The sequence below is a fragment of the Rhinatrema bivittatum genome, chromosome 19 (genome assembly GCF_901001135.1).
Source record: "Rhinatrema bivittatum chromosome 19, aRhiBiv1.1, whole genome shotgun sequence".
Classification (NCBI taxonomy): domain Eukaryota; kingdom Metazoa; phylum Chordata; class Amphibia; order Gymnophiona; family Rhinatrematidae; genus Rhinatrema; species Rhinatrema bivittatum.
In genome coordinates this window covers 24753962-24776592 of record NC_042633.1, presented here as the reverse complement: position 1 = coordinate 24776592, position 22631 = coordinate 24753962, and the positions used below count along the sequence as shown (strand labels likewise).

The following is a 22631-nucleotide window of genomic DNA, read 5'->3' as shown; positions in this document are numbered from 1 at the left end:
GAGTCAAGCCCAGTGCATGCACTAAGGATGGCGAGAGCTAACTATGCGCCCCCAATGCCAATAAACATATGGAAATCCCCAGCCCCCCTCCTGACGGCAGCTTCACCTTGCAGCGGTGCCCGAGGTGTCATCTGGCCTCCCCACTGCTGGCCAGGCGCCTGATGCATGAGCGCTGGTCCTGGCAGCTGTAACTGGGGCTGGCCCGAGGGTTGGTGAGGCATCTGCTGGCCCAGGCTCTGGTGAGACAGCATCCCCTGAACCGTCTGCTGCATGTGGTGAAGGGCCTGCTGGGACTGTGCGACTCCGGCCTGCGGCTGCAAAACGGGAGCGAGGAGGTAAGGGGGATATAGGGCAGGAAGGAAGGCGGGAGAGAGAGAGAGAGAGAGAGCATGATTCACACCGGCACTCGTAGCCCATCTCCTTCCCTCCCACCCTGCCACTGCACATCCATTATGTGCGGCGAGTAGCACTGCCAACAATGGAGAAATTGCTTACCTGAGAATTTCGCTTTCCTTAGTGTAGACAGATGGACTCAGGACCAATGGGTTGTGTGCTAAATACTGAAGGGGACGCAGGTGGCGCACCGTGTTAAGAGAGGGCGCCCTTCAGGTTTTTCTCTGTCTCCATCTGCTGGAAAGGAGGCATAACCCAGCAGTCTGGACTGATCCGGGTACGTACAGGGAACAGGTATATCAAAGCTGCCGTCACCCTCGATACACCCCCGCAGTGACCTCAGCCCTTCAGTAGGCTCTTCAAAAGCCATTGTGGACATAGTATTGAAAAACTTGATTAAAACCAACTGGACTAAAAAACGGATCACTGTAACTGTCCTCAACCAAACAAAGGCTGAATCCCAGCCACATTATAGATGTCCTGATCTAGGGATTTGGCAACGGCTTACCCATAATCTCTTGGAATCGATATTCATTTCACGGGCAATTCCTTGGCATTGTTCTTGGGCAGCCGTGGGAGGGATGCTAAGTCCATCTGTCTACACTAAGGAAAACGAAATCATCAGGTAAGTAATTTCTCCATATCCTAGTGTGTAGCCAGATGGACTCAGGACCCATGGGATGTACAAAAGCTACTCCCGATCGGGGCGGTCCGTTCTCCCAGGCTGCGTTCTCCCGGGCCTGAACGTCCAGGTGATAGAACCTGGAGAAGGTGTGCGAGGAGGACCACGTCGCCGCCCGGCAGATAGCGACAGGAGACAGCAGTCCAGCTTCCGCCCATGAGACCGCCTGAGCCCTAGTGGAATGAGCTTTAACCTGAAGGGGTAATGGCTTTCCTGCCTCCACACAGGCTCCCGTGACCACCTCCTTAATCCAGCGAGCTATGGTAGCTAGCGAAGCTGCTTCGCCCTGCCTCCTTCAACTGTAAAGAACAAACAAGGGGTCAGTCTTGCAGACCTGTTCTGAAACTTCCAAATACCGCACCAAAAGCCTACTGACGTTTAAATGGCAGAGGAAGCGGTATTCTTCCATGTCCTTGGGCCTATCTAGGGATGGCAATGAAATGGACTGATTCAAATGAAACTCCGAGACTACCTGGCAGGGGAGCATGTAACCCATTGGTCCTGAGTGCATCTGGCTCCACGCTAGGAAAGCCCCAGATTAGCAGGTTTGGCAGTGCCAGGCACGGTTTTATTCCCAGTGCATCTGTGTACTCTCTCCTAGAGCCACACTAGACTGGTCCTGGTCTTCAGAACGGGCAGAAATCCTGCCCGACTGTTGCGCGTCCAGGACCATCCCCCCGCACCACCTGCAGCCCCCCCGACGCTGGTCCCAGTACTCACCGGCTGCTGGCTGAGGAGGAGGCTGCGCAGCTGTGGGTTGGCCCCAGGGTTCTGGGGTCTCAGCATAGGCCCTCCCTGGGGGGGCTGGGGCTGGCCTGGGGCCTGTACTTGGGCTTGCTGGGGCTGAGGTGGGGCTGGCGCCGGCTGCTGCTGTACTCTGAGCTACAACCGAGACATGCAAAAGAAGGGTTCACTAAACTTATCACCATCATATCACGAGACCCGTCACCCCAGAAAATGTAACCAAATTCAAGCACCATGAGACAACCCCCCCCCCCCCCCAGAGCATGCAGGCAGATTATCCCCATCACGAGAGCGCCTACATCCCAGGGGTGCAGCCAAATTACCATCACCTCCGTGAAACCCACACCAAGGAACATCGCCAAATTCTCACCACTGCCACTAGAGATCCCACCAAATTAACACCATCACAGACCTCTCCCCCCCACCCCCTTAGGAGAGTAGATCCCCCACCTCCAGGGGAGCCACAAAACTGTCACCATGAGCAAGAATGCAGCCAACTTACCACCACAATGAGAAACACCCCCCCCCCCCCCCCGCTCACCCAACCCCATCCGGAGGAGTCACCAAATTACCGCGACAGATGCTATCCTGTCTCTTTTTAGGATACCACCTCAGTAACACCCAGGGAGCGTTACCAGATTATCATCAGCACACCCCCCCCTCAGGCAGTCTATCCACCAGGACTCGCCAATCTGTGTAACTCACCAGATTCCGCTGCTGTTCATCCATCATGGCTACCTGACTGACTGCAGGCATGCCTGGGGTGACCTGCTGTCCAGCGAGCTGCGGGGGGGGAAAAGACGAAGATGTGTTACAGGTGACTAATTCGGGATGCCCCCTCTCATAGGTCAACCTGAAGAGGCTGGTTCAAGTCCTGGTTCTACCCAGAGCAGGCTGGGAGCGCTCCGGGCAATTAACCCTGCTAAAGCATGCTGGAGACTCCATCTAGAGCAAGTACACATGCAGCTCCTGGTGTCCCGCACTCACCTGCGGACCCCCCTGGGTCACCGGCAGGGCCCCCGGCTGCTTCTGCATGAATGCTTGGCTGTTGGGTGGCACTGTTCCCAGGGCCATAGGCTGAGCCGATCCCAGCTGTAGGGGATGCAGAGATAAGTTTAAGATTTGGCGAGCACTGTGGGGGGTACAGAGAAGGGCATCCAAAATGATAAAGGGATGGAACGATTCCCCTATGAGGAAAGGCTGAAGAGGTTAGGACTCTTCCGCTTGGAGGAGGGGAGATAGGATAGAGGTCTATAAAATAATGAGTAGAATGGAACGAGTAAGCGTTAAGCAGTTGTTTACTCTTTCAAAAAGTACAAAGACCAGGGGACACACAATGTTACTGGGCAATACATTTAAAACTAATAAGAGAAAATATTTATTTGCTCAATGCATAATTAAGCTCTGGAATTTGTTGCCAGAGAATGTGGTGAAAACTATTAGTGTGGCTGCGTTTCAAAAGGGTTTGGACAAGTTCCTGGAGGAAAAGTCCATTGGTTCTCACCTGCTAATTTTCGTTTCTGCAGTACCACAGAGATCAGTAAAAAAAACAAAACTACCTCGACCACCCCAAACTGTTCAGTCTAAGGTCAAAAACCCCACAATACTAAAAAAAACAGAACAGTAATCAATAGTCCCAATACATAAACTTATGTACAAACACTTTTTTAAAGTAATATAGCAGAATTCGTTTGAGACCAAGAAACACTTTAAATCTAACTGGAATTCTCTCTTCTCACACCATGCCAATGCGCATAACCATACAAACTCCCTAACATCCACCTCAGTCATCCAATATCATTATCTTCCAGCAATTTACAGTGATCAACAAAACAATAATATATCTAGATCCTTCTAAGAATATTAATAGTCGTATGGGAGCAAACGCTACAAGGGATCCTTAGTCCTAATACCAAATGTTCAATGATGATATTTTTTTGTTAATCACTGTAAACTGCTGGAAGAAAATGATATTGGATGAATGAGGTGGATGTTAAGCAGCTTGGAGTCTTATCTACCCTTTGGGATCCTGCCAGGTCTTGTGACCTGGCTTGGCCACTGTTGACAACAGGATACTGGGCTCGATGGACCCTTGGGCTGACCCAGTATGGCAAGTCTTATGCTCTTATGGTGACAGGCTCGCCACACCACGCCGCACAACGTGGGAACAGGTCAGGATGGAGGAGTACTTTGGCATCGGGGCTGGGGAGGATGCTGGGAAGAGGCAGGTTAGTAGAGACAAGAAGAGTCCAAAGTTCAAGGCGAGGTCAGGGTGCAAGGTTCGAGATGGTACTCACGCCGCGCTGCTGATCCAGTTTCTGCTGCTGCACCTGCTTGTGGGTGGTGATGACCTGCCGGATGGCATTCACAAAGCCTGGCTGGTCGTAGGGTATAAGTCCCATGAAGATCCGTTTCTTTGACGAGTACAGGAGCATGAGCACGCGCACCTCGCAGGGGGCCGTGTTCGGGAAGTGTACACAGCCCGCCTAGGACCCAAGCGAGAAACCACAGTTACCCGCGCTGGTTAGAACATACGAAGCAGAGAGGGAGGGAATGGGGGCTACACGCATAGATCGGAGACAGCAAGGGATGGTGTGAGACACACAGAGCTAGGAGTGAGAGGGCCGGTATTCTGCATGCTTGTCTCCCCTAGAGCTGGGAGAAGGCTGGCGGGACAGAAGACTAGATCTGCTTACGAATCCTGTGCCCATGATCCTGTATAGCCCCTTCAGAGACTCCAAGTCCTTGTTGGTGAAGTTGAACTGAACCATCCGTGAATTCCGAAATAAGTGACCCAGTGCAGTCTGCAAGGGGAGGAGAGAGATATGAGAGAGCAGTTTGCAACCCTATCCTCCCACCCCAGAGACAGGAAGGAGTGGTCCGTACGCCGTCTCGCTACCACACAGTCTAGCCGGATATAACCTCGAGGGAATATTTACCAGCAACTGCTGAGGAATGAGCTGCATGATGAGCTTCTGAGGCCACTGGTCAGCTTTTCTGAAAAGCAGAGAACATGACCAGCAAGCAAATATGTACACAATATAAAGTGCACCCGATACATGCAAACAGACTGCGCTGGCAGGCAAAAAGAGCCCGCAGGCCCTTCTAAGTCTGCCCTCGAAATGCACATAAGTCCACGCCTGCAAACCCCCGCCAGCCCAGAAATACTCTGTACGCAGAGGCAGTCCATGGGCCCCCCTTCCAGAGACAAGGCTAGGACAAAGAGACACACGGGCACTCACAGATTCTCCCCCTGGTTGACGTAGACCTGGCATGGTAGGGAACGAGTCAGTTTAGCGTTTGTGTCCACAGATGCAGGCTTGGGTTTCTTCCAAAGGACCGGAAAGAAAAAGACCAGGGGGGTCAAAGACAGCATGGCACCACAGCAGGGTCCCCCCTCTCCCCCCCCCTCCCAAAAAAACCTCTTTCCACACTGCGCCTCACCTCCTGCCACTCCAGGACACCGCTCCAGGCCAGCACCTTGTTGGTGACAGACTGCTGCGTCGTAGGAAGCTGCGCGCCTGTGGCTTGGGGAACGCTCCCTCCTGCCGGCTGTGAGCAAAGAACAAGAATGAGAAGGAAAGAGAGGTGGAGCTAGAGGGGAAGAGGGAAAAGTAAAGGCAAAACGAAAGCTGGGCTGGCACCTGCAGCATTTACAGCCAGAAGAGATGAGCCTTGCAGGATTTTAATCCACCAACACGTTCTCCGTCCCTATGAAAGGGAGACGGGAGGGGGCTTGCTAGACATTGATTGCTACTTTTCTCCCTTACAGCTCCATTAGGAGCCAGGAGAGAGACCAACCCTGCACCCACATACATACCATGCTCTGGGATCCAGGCTGCGGAGGCCCCTGCTGCTGGGGTAATAAGCTGGGCCCTGTGGTTACCGTGGAGACCAGGCTGGGTTGCACAGGCGGCATCATGGGGGCAGAGGGCAGCTTGGGAGGCATGGCCGCCACGGAGTTGGCTGATATGGGCTGCGTGGGGGCCTGGCTGAATGTGGCCCCAACTCCGGGGGCGCTGGGCAGCGAAACCAGATTAGAGACTGCCAAAGGAAAGAGAACGGGATGCAGTGAGCAAAAGAGAGAGGAGATGCAACAGCAGATCTCGTGGCCTAGAGTGGAACTTACAGCGGTTTGCCATGCCAGCTTTCTGGTTCTTTGCAGCCTCCACGGCGGACTGGGCTGCCGCCTGCGCAGCATTCAGAGAGCTCCCCTGAGACACCTGCGGGCAAAACAGGACAGAAGCGTTACCACTGCAGTTCCGAGAGGGTCAACCCCAGCACTGCTTCTGGAATCATTTCACCTTTACCACACAGGCAGGACGGATGATGACAGCTCTGCGGTCTGGGATGGGGGCATTAGGGAGCTAGGGACTTCTGAGGCCGTCTCTGGAGAGCTGAAGGGGGGGAACATTACAAAGGGGGTACTGCCCATCCATGAACTGTGTGACTACAGATGCAATGTCTCCACTAAGTTCCCTCCCAAGCTGACAGGGTCCTGGAGGAGACACCTCTGTGAGCCCGGCTCGACAGAACTGCAAACCAGACTACTGCGTCACTGGTAAAGACAACCCCTTCCGACTCCAAGCTAGCAACCTCTCCCCACCCAATACAACCTCCCAGTAACAGCATCAAGGGGCAAGAGAAAAGCACAATACAGAGACTTCTGTGGCAACATCAATCAATATGTTGTCTCGTAGATCTGTATGAGCAGCATTAAAGGAAAACTGGTTCTTACCTGCTAATTTTCATTCCTGTAGTACCCCAGATCAGTCCATTCTCCTGTGTTTTGCCTCCCTGCCAGCAGAGGGAGACAGAGAAAGTTTCACGGACACTGTGCATAACCCAGTGCGCCACCTGCAGTCCCTCAGTATTGACCTGCGCCCAAGCCAAGATGTCAGCAACAACCATAAACTTCTAAGCAAACTCCCTCCACTCCAACGAGCTGGAAGAAGGTGAAGTTGCCCAAAAAGACAATGGAAAACTCGTTTCCCAAATTGAACATAAGTGATCAGCATTGAAAACCTCCAACAACTCGGCACTATATGCAAAGCAACAGTATGAGCGGCAAACTCTCCCCCACAGTAAATGGGCAGGTGTCTGGACTGATCTGTGGTACTACAGGAACAAACCTATTTTCTTTTCCCTGTTCATACCCAGATCAGTCCAGACTCCCGGGATGTATCAAAGCTTCCCTAAACAGGGCGGGACTGAGAGAGTCCCGCTCGAAGCATGCTTTCACCAAAGCTCCTAGACTCTGGATCCTGGACAGCCAAATGATAATGTCTGGTGAAAGTGTGCAATGACTTCCAAGTGGCCACTCTACAAATCTCTTGTGGCGACACTTGCTGACATTCGGCCCAGGATGTCGCTTGTGAGCGAGTCGAGTGAGCTCTCAGACCGAGGCACAGAATGGCCCTACAAATGTATGCTGAAGCTATCGCCTCCTTCAACTACCGTGCTATTGAAGGCCTTATGACCTTTCTTCATACCACTCAAGAGAATGAAAAGATGGTCTGACACCCTGAAGCTATTAGTAACCTTCAGATACCGTAACAGCACCCTCTTTACATCTAGGCACTTCAACTCTTTAGTAAAAGGCACCATAGTGTCCTGGTAACTCCACCGACTGATTCAAGTGAAAAGATGAAACTACCTTTGGAAGAAAAGAAGGAACTGTACACAAAAAGACCCCAGTATCCAATATCTTTAGAAAAGAATCTCTACACAAGAGGGCTTGAAGCTCTGAAATTCTTCTAGCAGAACAAGTTGCCACCAGAAAAACGACCTTTAAGGTAAGATCCTTCAAAGTCGCCCTGCGCAGCGGCTCAAACAGTGCCCCACACAGCGCCTTAAGAATCAAGTTTAGGCTCCACGGGGGACATATTTTTCGCACCAGAGGATGCAAATCCTTCACACCTTGCAGGAAAACATACCTCATTTGGATGTGCCGCCAGAGGCATTCCTTGCATCTTGCCCCTAAGGCATCCCAACGCCGCCACCTGGACCCTCAAAGAGTTGAAAACCAAACCTTTCACCAAACCTTGCTACAAAAATGACAATATGTGGACCACCGAAGCTCGAGTTGGATCTACCTCCTGCTCCTTGCACCAGGCCTCAAAAACCTTCCACACCCAAATATATGCCAAGGAAATGGAATTCTTTCTAGCTTGCAGCAAAGTGGTAATAACATCCTCCGGATAACCTTTACCTCTCAGACGCCTCCTCTCAAAAACCAAGCCGCGAGAGAGAAGCGATCCACCCGATCCAAAAATATGGGATCTTGATACAGCAAATTGGGAAGATGAGCCAAACGCAGTGGCCCATTCACTGTAAGATTGACCAAATCCGCAAATCACAGCCACTGAGGCCATTCCAGCGCTACCAGAATTACTTGCCTCAGATGAATTTCTATCCTCCGCAAGACCTTTCCCACGGTGGGAACACATACAGGAGAATCCCCTGGGGCCACAGGAGTACTAAGGCATCGACTCCTGCTCCGTGCTTCCTTCTCAGACTGAAGAAACACGGAGCCTTGGCATTCTTCTGCGTTGCCATCAGATTTATGTAAGGGACTCCCCACTTGTGATGAATTAGCCGAAAGGCCTCTTCCGACAACTCCCACTCCCCCGGATCTATCTTCCAATGACTGAGAAAATCCGTCTGAATATTGTTCAACCCGGTCATGTGGGAAGCTGCCAGTAACTCCAGATGCTGTGCCGCCCAGTGAACTAACTCCTGGGCCTCCTGCGCCACTGCTCGACTTTTGGTACCGCCCTGCCGGTTGATGTAAGCCACCGTCGTCGCAATGTCTGACAAAACTCTTACTGGTCTTCCTTGTAAAAGAAGAAGAAAAGCCTTCAATGCCAGATGCACCACTCTCATCTCTAGACGATTGATAGCCCGTGACTCTTCTTCCGGAGACCACTTGAGTCCGACACACAGTCCCCCAACCGGTAAGGCTGGCATCAGTCGTGACCACTATCCAATTCGGAACCTCTAAGGACACCCCTCGATTCAAACTGTCCCGACAAAGCCACCACTTTAGAATCAATCTGGCCCTTTCTGTAAGAGGCAATGGTAGATGAAACTGCTCCAATAACAGATTCCACCTTGAGAGCAATGCTGGCTGAAGAGGCCTCATATGAGCAAAAGCCCAAGGGACCAATTCCAACGTGGAAGTCATAGACCCAAGAACCTGCAGATAATCCCACACCCTGGGAACAGCACTGTTCGGCAAGCTGCAAACCTGCCTCTGGATCTTGACTATCCATTCCTCGGTGAGAAACACTCTTTTGAGCCCGGTGTCGCAACAAGCTCCCAGAAACTCCAAAACCTGAGATGGGACCAGGTGGCTCTTGGGGAGATTCACAACCCAGCTCAGGGACCTCAAGCACTGCACCACTATTGCAACTGCCTGATGACAAAGGATTTCAGACTTTGCTTGGATCAGTCAATCATCCAAATACGGGTGGAACTTGAACACCCTCCTTCCAGAGAGCCGCTGCCACCACAACCATCACCTTGGTAAAGGTCCTTAGAGCTGTCGACAATCTGAAAGGTAGAGCACAAAATTGAAAATGAGCTCAGAGAATCATGAACCTTAGAAACTTTTGATGATCCAAACATATTGTAATGTGAAGATAATCTTCGGTCAAATTCAGAGAAGCTAAAAACTCCCCTTTGAGAGCCATATTCACCTTCTTTAAATCCAAGATCAGTTGAAATGTGCCTTCCTTCTCTGGGACCACAAAATAAATGGAATACCTTTCTGACCCCTGCTCCTCCACAGGGACAGGAATTATGGACCCCAGCATTCGCAGACGATTGTCAGTCTCTCGAATCACTCGTCTTTTCTGCTCGTAAATACAAGGGGACCTTATGAACAAGTCCCTTAATGGGCGTGCAAATTCTAAGGCAGAACCGTGTTCTATTAGGTTTAGGACCCACTGATCTGATGAAATCTTGGCCCACTCATCGAAGAAAAAGATTAACCGACCTACGATTTTCGAACTGAGGAGTGGGCCGGCCTTGCTTCATTTGGTAGACTTAGAACCAGAGACCCTCTGACCAGGTCCATTTCTATTCGGTCTCCTGCCTCGAAAGGACTGATTCCAAAATTGTTGCCTCCCAGGCTCCTTGTCTCTGACTGCCTCCCGAAGGTCGAGACTGCTGGAAACGCCGATTCGTTCAAAATCGAGCCTGTGAAGAAGAGGAACCTCTGCCAACCTTCAGCTTGTTCTCTGGCAGCTTGTGCCCTTTAGTTTCTCCAAGATGCTTCACAAGCTCCTCCAAGTCCACCCCAAAAAGAAGCTTTCCCTTAAAGGGCAGTGAACCTAGCTGAGACCAAACATCCATCAACCAGATTTGCAACCAAAGAAGCCGTCTAGCGGAAACCACGGACGTCATAGACCTAGAAGACATACAGATGAAGTCATACAATGACTTGGCACCCAAGCAACCACAAAAATCTATCCAAAACTTCAAAAACTCTCTTCAACTAATAAACTTTATTTAAACAATCCTGTATTTCATATTATACAAACGAAATGAGCGGACAACTCTCACTCTCTACCAAACGGGCGGGTTCTGGACCTTCCCAATCCTAGTTGCTCGTGTGGAACCGGAATTACCACCCCCAGCTGTTGAAGAAGGTCCAGCGTGTCTCGAACCGCCACTTGTTTGTCTACAGAACTGCAAGGGGAAACTAGAAACAAGTCTTTAACTCTAGAAACAAGCCGAGCAAACTCTAAAGTGTAACCATCTCTTTCCGCACCGAGAACTCATTGGTCCTGAGCAATCTTGGCTCACTTCGCGCAAAACCGTGCCAGGTGACACCCCATAATAGGAATGACAGAGTGGATCAGCCTCGCCTCATTGCGAGGACTTAACTCCTGCTGCGCTACCCCCAGTATTTATTTATTTAATGCTTTTCTATACCGACATTCATGAGCTAGGTCATATCACATCAGTTTACATGGAACTTAAGAATCATAACATTAACAATAACTAGAAGGAGCGAAAAGTTACAGTAAAACAGTAGCGCCCCTGAATGGTCTCCGGGTGCCCCAAAAGGACTGACCCCAGGATTGACCCCACAGGGAAAACTGCTTTTGCGGAACTTGCATTGCCCTTGCCAGACGAGAATTAGACCATCCCGAAAATGAGAACAGATCTGAAAAAATCTCTTGTCCTTAGGCTTATCTTCTGGCAACCTGAGGACCTTACCACCTAGGGACTGCATCAGCCGCTCCAGGTCCTCACCAAACAGGAGCCAGCCCTTAAAAGGAAGCGAACCTAAAACTTAGAAGATATGTTCACTGACCAGTTCTGCAACCAAAGCAACGGATACGGTTGACACCATAATCCGAGACGATGTGTGAACCAAGTCATACAGGGCATCCGCCTCGTAAGCCACTGCCGCCTCAACAGGTTCAGCCCTATCTGCCTCCTCGCCTGACCTTGGGAGACCTTCCTGCATCTGCTGTACCCAGTGCAAGCACGCACGTTGCATAAAACAAAAATTAGCAGGTACGAACCAATTTTCCTTTCCCTGTACGTACCCGGATTAGTCCAAACTCCTGGGATGTACCAAAGCTTCCCTACACTGGTTGGGACCCTGAGAGTCCCGCTCGTAGCACACGGGCACCATAACCCCCTGCTTCCGTGGCCTGGACATCCAGACGGTAATGTCTGGCAAACGTGTGCAAAGACTTCCAAGTAGCTGCCCTACAGATCTCCTGTGGCAAAACTTGTTGACACTCGGCCCAGGAGGCCGCTTGCGACTGGGTAGAATGAGCACAAAGACCCACAGACACCAGCCGACCGTGAGTGATGTACGCAGAACTGATAGCCTCCTTCAAGCACTGAGCAATAGAGGCCTTATGCCGCCTTCTGGGGCCACTCCACAGCACAAAAAGATGATCCGACAGGCGAAAACAGTTGGTAACCTCCAAGTAGTACAAAAGTACCTGTTTCACATCCAAGCGCCACAAATCTCTAGAGTGAGGAGTGGAAGGATCCAAAGCCGGAAAGGGAGTTCCACGGACTGATTCAAATGAAAAGAGGAAACCACCTTAGGCAGAAAGGAGGGAACCATTCTCAAGGATACCTCCAGTATCAGTGATCCTCAAGAAGGGCTCCCTTTAGTACACTCACTCCTTGTGCCTTCCATCTGCTGGAAGGGAGGCAAAACCAGGAGTCTGGACTGATCTGGGTACGTACAGGGAAACAAGCTTTGTGCATAAGCAAACTAAAACCGGCAGAAGACCTCTACCAGAACCAGAGACTCCTCCTCGCTGCAAGTTGCCTTCTCTGCATCTCCGCGGGACAGGGAACCGCTGGCGACAGCTGAGGAGGGAATTCCCCTGCCTTTTCCGCCGCTGCTAGGGAATTGAAAGTGGCCGCCGTTTTCGCAGACGGGGAAAGCCTCAGCGCCAGACCCCGTCACCCGTGAGGCTCATTCTACCAGTGCGGCCACGCTCAATGCAGACCCCTCAGATGCCATGCCACTTTTGCCATTCCTCCCCGCGCCTGCAGCACCTCAACAGCGAGCAGGGGAACAATCTCTCAGCGCCACAGAGCCAACCTCTGAACTCTTCCGCAGGCAGAGAAGCTGCTGAAAAACCCCATCGCTGAGCTCCTCGAGCTGCTTACGAAGCCCTCCCCTACGGGTAACCCCACTGCTGCATAGATTCCTCTAACTAGTTCCTTGTTCTCTCTCTCTCTTTTTTTTTTACTCTCTGAGAACAAATAAAGATCCATAGAAACCAATACTTTCCTATGGTGCAGAGGTTCCAGTTCCAGGAGCGCAGGCCGCATGGCAGATCAGAAAAGAGCCAGACCACTGGCTATATCCGTCTCCTTGCACCAAACTTTAGCAACCCAGCCCAGGGCAAACCCTATTTATTTCTTTATACATTTTTGTATACCGTCCATTCGGTGGGTTCCATCATAACGGTCTACAACAGTTTTTAATAAAATCTAATACAATGTCAATTCCTAAAACATTTAACTTAAAAACAATAACAACATTTAAAACATCGCTAAAATTAGCCTCGGTAACATCCTCCTATGGCTCGAAATTAAAACAGTAAAAGCGAGGTGTAGTTCATGAATCACAGTGTTTCCAGAAAGATGAGATAAATAATCTGAATTGGCAGTTCAATAATCTAAAACGGTGAGGTTAATAGCAAGCAGTAAAAGCAATTGGTAAATAAAACTATAAAAGGGAATCAAATATAAATAAATACAATAAAAGTATAAAAGGGAAACCTCCCAGCTCCACTGGGCTTGCAGTGCAGAACTGCCAGCAGGTTCCACCGCTGTCTCACGGGGGATGAGGGATCTGGACCACTAGATGTCCACCCCACAGACTTCCGGACCGAGCTATCCGAAGGGTCACCAGCGCCCTGCTTGTCCACCTCAAACCGGGGCCGGGGTTGCCCCACCAGGACCTCACAACCCCCTGGGAGGATCCAGAAATTTTGTCTTTTAATCTTTTTTTTTCCCTCTCGCTCTCCAGACTGCAGGTTTTGCACCTCCTCCATCTGCTGGAGACAGAAATACTGAGGGACTGCAGGGGGCGCACTGGGTTATGTACAGTGTCCATGAAACTTTCTCTGTCTCCATCTGCTGGCAGGGAGGCAAAACCCAGGAGTCTGGACTGAATCTGGGCACGTGCAGGGAAAAACAAATTACAAATCTACAGAAAATAAAATAAGCAGACTGTGATTTCTGAACGAGAAAGCAGGATGAACTGTTCAGAAAATCAGATATTTAACTCGGGCACAGAATGGACTGACCAGAACTGTCCAAACAGGGTAAAACCACATAAGTCTTAAGACAGTGCCAGCTGGGGCTCACCTGGTAGGGCTGTGGGCCTTGTGGGACTGGCGGGATCTGCGCTGGGGCACTCTGCAGTGGTGGCTGAGGAAGGGCCTGCTTAGGCTGTACCGTGCCGGATGCCGACGCTACACCCCCCACTACAAGGGACAGAAGAGAATTAAAGGGTCAGTGAGGTAGTGGTGGAGCGATCTGGGGCCAAGGTAACAAATCACCCAGGGACTACATCCAAGGAGACGGCAGGATCAGCCTGGTCAACACAAGCACTGAGAACCCACTGGCTCGATCTCGGAATCTTCCAGGGCACTAGGCTTTGGCCTCGGCCTGGTGGTGCCCATCCAGACTATGGCACAGCAAGGATGGCAGGACGTGTCTGCCAGTGAAATAAGTGAAATGGAGGGGCCTTCCCTACCTGGGAGGACCATGCCCCTAATCAAGATCATGTGCCGTGGGTCCTGGCTGAAGTCTTTGGGCTGTGCTTCTATCACGCCCCCGGGAGCAGCCTTCTCGTAGAGCACCCGGAGAGCCGGCAGTTTGCGGGGCGAGATGATGGAGAAGTGTATCCCACGCTGAAAGAGAGGGACAGATGGTGACGTGAGGGCCCTTCCAGAGAGGTCAGGAAGGGGTGAGCCCGGTCTCTCCCCACACAGAGACCAGCATCACTCTCCAGAATCAGACAGAGAACATAGCACTGCTCCTTCCTATTTATAAGCACAGGCACTGGGGTTTCTGAGGCAGTGTCGGTGAAAACGTTCGCTGTCTCCATCTGCTGGCAGGGATGAACAACCCAGGAATCTGGACTGAGCTGGGTATGTACAGGGAACGTAAGCACAGGGATCTTGGCCTCCTGTCACCTATGAGGTCCAGAAGGGCTCTCCCAACAGGCAGGGGGCACCAGATGCAGCGAATTTAACTCAGAGCACCTCCATTTGGCTTGAGGATTTTCCTAATTTTCCACGCTTGGAGAGAGGACGCCCCTGGAGGCAGCACTTCAGTACCCACCTCCCCGATCTTCTGCACTAGGTTCTCAGTGGTGTAGCCAGAGTAGGCAGTGCTCTCCACGGCCGGCAGCAAGTACGGAGGGGAGTTACAGATTAGGATGCACACTTTGTGCGTCTGCCCTCTGAAACACAAATGTTAGCAGTGAGCAGCAACTATGGAGAAGCAAGAGGGACAGAAAGTGATCAGCAGCTAGAAACACAGCAGGCACAGACAGACCGACAGGCGTGGTCAGAAAATACAGACATGCAGATGTTACGGACTCACATCTGCTCCCTCATTTTCTTGAAGTCATCAAAAAGCTGTAGAGCAGTGCTGAGTCCCTCTGCGATGAGGCTGCAGCTCTCCCCTCCACCACCCATAAACCTGCAGAGGAGGGTGAGACAAGAGGACAAGGGTCACTGGTCAGAGGAAGCACAGCGTCGCTCCTGCAAATGAGAGTGAGGCACCACAGAGCTGCTAAGGAACAGGACTGGGGCAGCCAGGACATCACAAAGCTCTCATTCTTCTGGTCCACACCTCCCCCCCGGCTCATATAGCACATCTGTGGCTGTAACTTAGCAGGCCGCATCTGACATCACCAGCCTCACATCGCTGGCTACGGCCACCTCAAAATCTTAACTGTCACCATATATCCAAACCCCCAGGTTTACACCTCCCCATCTAATCTCCATTTGAAACCTCCCAGGCCAGCTCCTCCTCCTCCTGGACCCCCTGTGGTTACAATCCAGAAAGCAGTGCATAGGACAGCCATTCCTTGAGGCACTGCACAGTAGGTAAAGGGGTAAAGATCCAAGCATGTAGCCCTTCTGATGATGAAATTTCCAGTGGAGGGACCAAAAACACCGACTGACTTGTAGGTAAACATTAGTTTATAGATAGTTAAGTGTGATGTCATGGCAGGGAGGCCGGGCTCCTCAAGCTCCCATCCACACAGTAAGGAGCCCAACTCAGCCCTGCTGGGCACATGGACCAGGGACGAGGGAGGGGTCAGGACACTTACTGGATGCTGTCCAGCCACGTCACAAACTCGTAGGCGCTGCTTGTTGGGGGGTGGCACTGCACATAGGATTCTGGGGCACAGTCCACTGTGTTGAAAACCACCAGGCTGTACTGAGTGCCGCCATACTGCCCAGGACCGTGGGAGAGTAAAGACAGGATGTTAGTGAGAACTCACATCTCCTCCTCTCCCCATCATGACCCAATCCAAAGAGGAGAAACTTGTGCAAGGCATAAACTCACATCCCCTCCGAAGTCTGTCTCAGCTGGAGGGCCTCCGTTAAAGTACCTGCAGAGAAAGCACAGAGCTGAGAAAGGCCGGCCTGAGCTGCTTTCTGCCCCATAGCACAGGACTACGCAACTCTCGAGAATATCCCTGTCGCTTGGGTGGTGAGACTGTGCCACGTGTGGCAAGGCAGGGGACTACAGAGCTCTGACTTTCTAGAAATGGCTAAGCCCGCTCTAAACCCTACAGGGGTTTTTTTTGTTGTTGTTTTTAGCGTGCACTAACTCAATTTAGTGAACACTAAAACGAAAGCAAACCGAAAAACAAAAACGAATAATAAAAAAATTAAATAAAAAATATTTTCTGGCTACACATCTCTAATACCCTGAAGACAGGGCTGCCACAGTGGCCGACGCGTTCCTATAGGGATCCCTGTAAAATGGTTAGTCATCCTGTCAGGAGGTGCACGCCTCAACCATCCAGCAGCATTCCCAATAGAGTGGAGTTTCAGTGCAAGCTTGGCCTCACAAATCTCCGTCAGATAGGTGAGCCATACTGGTGCTCTGCACTTCTCTCCTTGCTCCCTCTCCAACAGGAATCGGTCTGTCAGTAAGCTCTTGCTCCAGGTGCTAAGAGAAGAAACTTGTCAAAGTCCAGAGATGAAGAGGGTAGACGAGTTTTTCTCTAATATTTACTGGCAAATCTAACCGGGGATTTCTACTTAACAATGATGCATAATCACACAATGTATTGATGTAAAGAGTGTGACCTCCTCAAAGGTCACCTAGCCGTTTACTGATGAAACTAGCTGCCGCACTGGACCATGTTTCTCATCCCAGATGCTGCGAGATGACCTCTCCCCTGCACCCTATACTCACTCGATGGCAGGTAGCAGGTAGTGTTTACGCAGAGATTCGAAGTAAGCTCCCAGGTTAGCTGTACCCTCTATAACGAATACCACGTCTGCCACCATGGTGCCGCTGCCCTGGCCTGGTGCATCCAGCGTCGGGACCACCATCTCTGCCAGGGGGGAGGCTGCAGCTCTCTTTCTTCACGCTGCAGGCGCTGAGGACGGAACAGATACAGACAATCCGATTTGAGGGAAAGGAAAACTGGTTCTTACCTGCTAATTTTCATTCCTGGAATATCACAGATCAGTCCAGACTCCTGGGTTTTGCCTCCCTGCCAGCAGATGGAGACAGAGAAGAAAAGCTTTAATGACACTGCTACTTAACCTAGAGTGTCACCTGCAGTCCCTCAGTATGACCTGTACCCAAGCCAAGATGAGAATAACTATGAGACCCTCAACCCCCCTCAATGAGCAGAAAGGAAGCAGAACTTCTAAGGAAAACTCGTTCCAACAACATTAAGCAGAAGATCATGTACCCAAACAAACTGCCATGATGAGAGGGCTTTACTGACCGGGCAGGGTTCTTGACTGATCTGTTCTATTCCAGGAACAAAAATTAGTAGGTAAGAATCAATTTTCCTTTCCTGTTCATACACCAAATCAGTCCAGACTCCTGTGATGTACCCAAGCTCCCCTATACTGGGTAGGAATGTGATAGCCCCACTCACAGTACACTCTCTCCAAACCCCTCATAGTCCAGATGCCGGACATCCAACCAATAATGTCTGAAGAAAATGTATAACTACTTCCAAGAAGCCGCCCGACAAATTTATTGCGAAGAAACCAGCTGACTTGGCCCATGAGGTTGCCTGCGCTCCAGCTGAGTGAGCCCTTAGAGCCTCCGACACTAGATGGCCTTTTCAAATATACCAAAAATCAAAAAAATACCACAATAAAAGGTGTATAATCCCAACACTAAGCACCAAAACTGGCACCTTCCAAATCAAGACAATTATAAAATTATTTTCTAACCCTTGACTGGCCAAATATATTATGCCAAAAATATAAATAATTGTACCTCAAAAATATATATATGGAAGAGGTGGTAGATTTCATATCATTTTAACATCACTACCCAGTGATAGTTCTACTTTTTTTTTTTTTTTTTTATAATCATTAACCGTCCAACCTCCATCCAATATTTATTAAAATGCTTGAGCGAGTTGAAAAAAATATTTTTAATTTTTAAATTTATGTAAGTGCTAAAAAATGTGCACATAATTTAAAAATCAATTGTTAAAGACTCATATCAAAGGAGACGATATTCCATCATAAAGATTTCATAGTTTGAAATAGAATTTCCTAATTCAGAATAGGTAATTGACGTGAGAAAAAAAGCTTACTGCTCTCCCAATGAGGCCACATCTCATAATGAAATCCAATTTTTCATTTAAACCATAAAGGGATTATTATAATAAAGATGTAAAATCCAGTTCTTCATTTAAACCATTAGGAGATTGAGTTTTTAAAGTGAAGATCCAAAGCGCCTCTCGATAATTCAACTTGGTTAACATGTCACCACCTCGTATTGACCCAAAAAACAGCAAGGCAGGCGATCTAACAAAGCCGTGAGGAAACAACAAAAAAGTAGATGCCCAAGAAAGTCTTTGCCAATTCTTTAATAGGTGGAGACGTATAAGGTAAGTTAAGATTGCCCGACTCAGGCCGAGTTTCGCCACATTCCAGTGGCTGCCTCAGGGGCTTAAATTTGAACACACTGAAAAATTCGCAATAGAATTCAAATTGCCATCCGCAGTATGGACATATCTTATATCTGTGGATCCATCAAGTCTAGAGGGCGTGAATAAAGTGGAGGCAGCAAAACACTGCACGGAGCGGCAGTAGCCACAGAGGCATTCACGGAGCGGGATGCCAGTGGCCAGTAGTTATTGTTCCACCTTCACGGAGCGGAAGGATGGAGGGCTGCTATCTCCAAAAAAAAATAAAAAAAACAAACAAAAAATAATAACAGGGGTGGGTAAGAGTATGGGGCAAGGGTGTAGCCTGCTTGTTACAGCAGTTGCTACCCCTAATTGAGCTGGATGTCACTTGAATGCAGATATGGCGCTGCTCTCTAAATTGGTGGTGGGATGGAGGGGAATTAGGGCTGGAGGGTACTGGAAGCCAATAGTAACATGTGGGAGAGAGAAAAAGGGAAATAAAAAAGGATAAAGTGTGTAGCTTGCTGGGCAGACTGGATGGGCCGTTTGGTCTTCTTCTGCCGTCATTTCTATGTTTATATGTAATGCTTAACTATCTGTCGGTTCCTATTCACTGATGGTTCCGCATACGTCTTCTGCAGATCAACTCGAATGTCCGTGCAAGAGGGGAGACGATTCGAGTTGATCTGCAGAAGACGTATGCGGAACCATCAGTGAATAGGAACCGACAGATAGTTAAGCATTACCCATTACACATAAGATATGTCCATACTGCGGATGGCAATTTGAATTCTATTGCAAATTTTTCAGTGTGTTCAAATTTAAGCCCCTGAGGCAGCCACTGGAATGTGACGAAACTCGGCCTGAGTCGGGCAATTTTAACTTACCTTATATGTCTCCACCTATTAAAGAATTGGCAAAGACTTTCTTGGGCATCTACTTTTTTGTTGTTTCACCACCTCGTATTGAAACAGATACATGATCAAATTGTCCATTTTAATTGTGTATAGTTATGATCTCTGTCTAAACAATGCTATACAATAGGGGCTGATAGATTTTTTGTTTTCAAACACGATTTATGTTCGCTCAACTGAGCTCTTATTGATCGTGAAGTACGTCCTACGTAAACCTTTGGACATGGGCATATTAAAACATACACACATGTGTCGAGGTACAATCAGTATATCGCTGTCACTGCGGTTATCTGTTTAAGCACCCCCGATTTGATCGATAGTGGCTCTAAAATGGAGCCATGTTGGAACCACCAGCAGTATTTGTGGATCATTTTTTACAACCTTATGTGCAATGAGCGAAATCATATGTGAAAGATGCAGTCCATTTTTTATTTTTTTTTTTAACTATTTTACAAACATTACAATTGGATTAATAGGGGCATCGATTAAAAGACACTAGTATGTATTATCTTTACATACGTTTTTTTGTGAACCTCCATTGATAGTCACCACCCGGGGTTGTAACATCAGAGATAGAGTGGTGCACGCACATCTACAAGAATGCCCAACTGACACTTTTAAAAACTGGTCACTTTAAATATGGATGATGTGAGTACTGCGAGAATACAATTGAGGGCATATTATGGACTGATACGGTCACAGGATATAGAATCAAAAGGAAAACATATATGGATTGTATCTCAATGCATGTAGTGTATGTTTTAATATACCCATATCTGAAGGTTTACATGTTCTCGCCTGCCACTGTACACACACATCGCCTTGGAATTTTGTCTCGACACCATCAAATCCATGCAAGGCGTTCCCCACCTTGCCCGAGTGAGAAGCATTGCTTCCTCTGACACTCCCATTCTCTGGAGTCCAAATTTTGTATGCTTAGAAAATCTACTTGCACGTTGTCCACCCCGGCTATGTGAGATACCACTAAAACTGCCAGGTGCTGCTCTGCCCAGTGAACCAACAACTGAGTGTCCTGAAAAACCATCCGACTTTTGGTCCCTCCCTGTTGGTTGATATAAGCCACCGTTGTTGCACTGTCCAAGAGAACTCGCACTGCCTGACCTTGTAATCATGGCATAAAGGAAAACAAAGCTAAGCACACCACTCTCATTTCCAACCAACTGATAGACCACAATGCCTTCTCCTTCGACCACTGGTCCTGCACAGTCTGGTCCTGACACCCCGCTCCCCAATCAGAAAGGCTGAAGTCGGTGGTCACTGTCACCCAATCCATTAGTTCCAACTCCATCCCATGTTTCATACTGACCCAACCAGGCCACCACAAAAGACTGGACCTGGACTCCTCCCTCCGAGAGGAAGAGGAATTTGAAACTTCTTTGATAACGGGATACAACTGAAGAGGAGCACTCTTTGAAGGGGCTGCATATGCACAAATGCCCAGGGAACTAGTTCTAGCATCGATGCCAGGACCTGCAAATAATCCCAAACTCTGGGCACCTTAATTTGAAACAGGTAGGGAACCTGACGCTCCTCCGTGAGAAACACCTTGCCAGTCCGGATGTCGAATCAAGCCCCTAGTTATTCCAAGGATTGGGATGGCATTAGATGGCACTCTGCTAAGTTCACTACCCAGCCCAGAGCCCTCAGTCTCTCTAGGACCCACAGTACCGCAAGTTGACAGAGGTACGCCAACTTTGCCCAAATGAGCCAGTCATCCAGATATGGGTGTACCAGTACTCCTTTCTTCCGAAGGGCTGCCGTTGCTACCATCACCACCATCACTTTGGTGAATGTACACGGCACTTACGCCAAACCAAAAGGAAGGGCGCAAAACTGAAAATGGTCTCCCAGAATCATAAACCTCAGGACCATCTGGTGCTCCTGCCTGATTGTGATATGTAGGTATGCCTAAATGAGGTCTAGTGATGCCAGCAACTCTCCCTTGCAAACCGCCACTATGACCAAACAGAGCGTCTCCAAACAAAAGCATGGTACCTTTCGGGCTGCAATGACCTTCTTTAAATCCAAAATTGGTCTGAACATCCCTTCCTGTACTGAGATCACAAAATAAATGGAATGCAGACCTTTTCTCCGTTGTCCCGGGAAAACAGCACTATCGTCCCTAGCTGTCGCAAGCAGTCCACTGTGTCACAAATAATGTTTGGCGCGAGGAGCGCAAGGGGAGACGTTGAATGCTTCCCACACTTGGAGAGTAAATTTTAATATGTAGCCATCTTTTATAATGTCCAAGACCCACTGGTCTGTTGTGATTCTGGTACACTCCTTGTAAAAGTAGGCAATCGCCGCACCCCCCCCCAACAGCCAGAAGAGAAGAGTGGACTAGCCTCAGTTCATTGTGAAGACTTAGCTCCCCCGGTTCCTCGACCAAGGGTTTAAGAAAATTATTCCTTACCTGCTAATTTTCGTTCCTGTAGTACCATGGATAAGTCCAGACCGTGGGTTATGGAGTCAGAGCAAAAAACTGAGAGGGCGGTCCTTCATAACTGGTGTGCCCTCTGTAAAACTTCAGTATTAAGAATATCCAAGCAATAAGGAAAAACATCTTGGATGGATCAATACAAATTGAATATCATGGCTCAATACAAAACTGAATATCAACTGTAAACAAGTCTAAGCAAAAAACTTGCAACCTGAACTCTTAATCAGTCCCAAACCGATCCTGAAATAATTACACAGTCGAGCTGAAAGATTATCCCAAAGAACCCCCAACAATCCGTAGGGTGGGCGTCTGGACTGATCCATGTTACTACAGGAACGAAAATGAGCAGGTAAGGAATAATTTTCTTTTCCCTGTATGTACCAGGATCAGTCCAGACCGTGGGATGTACCAAAGCTTCCCTAAGTAGGGTGGGCCATTGATAGCCCAGCTCGAATGACCTGAGCCCCAAAGGAGCCCACAATCGGTGGTTGAAGATTCAAGCGATAGTGACGCGTGAATGTGTGTAACGACTTCCAGGTAGCCGCTCTGCAAATCTCCTGCGGAGAGGCCGCTTGGCTTTCTGCCCAGGAGGCTGCTTGAGCTCGGAGAGAATGAGCCTTCATACCGTCTGGAAGTGGACGCCCAGCGCCAACATACACCGTAGAAATTGCTTCCTTTAGCCAGCGGGCAATGATGGTTTTAGAAGCCCTGTTTCCCTTCTGGGGACCACTCCAGAGGACAAGAGGTGATCCGATAAACGGAAGCATTGGTAGCCTCCAGACATCGAAGGAGGACGCA

General features: G+C 49.3%; 1 protein-coding gene across 3 annotated transcripts in view; it reads right to left on the bottom strand.

The window, feature by feature from the left end:
- MED25 (mediator complex subunit 25) overlaps positions 1–22631 on the bottom strand; it is a 31886-nt gene that overhangs the window by 405 nt on the left and 8850 nt on the right. For 2 of the 3 annotated variants that reach the window (XM_029584145.1, XM_029584146.1), the window contains exons 2-19: positions 16766–16952; positions 15905–15950; positions 15666–15790; positions 14930–15028; positions 14666–14786; positions 14076–14232; positions 13685–13803; positions 5949–6042; positions 5640–5863; positions 5264–5371; positions 5062–5147; positions 4759–4816; positions 4516–4623; positions 4117–4305; positions 2807–2911; positions 2525–2602; positions 1796–1957; positions 107–314 (exon numbers count right to left, since the gene is read on the bottom strand). In XM_029584145.1, coding sequence (XP_029440005.1) covers positions 107–314; positions 1796–1957; positions 2525–2602; positions 2807–2911; positions 4117–4305; positions 4516–4623; positions 4759–4816; positions 5062–5147; positions 5264–5371; positions 5640–5863; positions 5949–6042; positions 13685–13803; positions 14076–14232; positions 14666–14786; positions 14930–15028; positions 15666–15790; positions 15905–15950; positions 16766–16905 — 2227 coding nt within the window. In that variant the 5' untranslated portion in view covers positions 16906–16952. The remainder of the gene's footprint in view (positions 1–106; positions 315–1795; positions 1958–2524; positions 2603–2806; positions 2912–4116; positions 4306–4515; positions 4624–4758; positions 4817–5061; positions 5148–5263; positions 5372–5639; positions 5864–5948; positions 6043–13684; positions 13804–14075; positions 14233–14665; positions 14787–14929; positions 15029–15665; positions 15791–15904; positions 15951–16765; positions 16953–22631) is intronic. The other variant, XM_029584147.1, reaches the window with a different exon arrangement.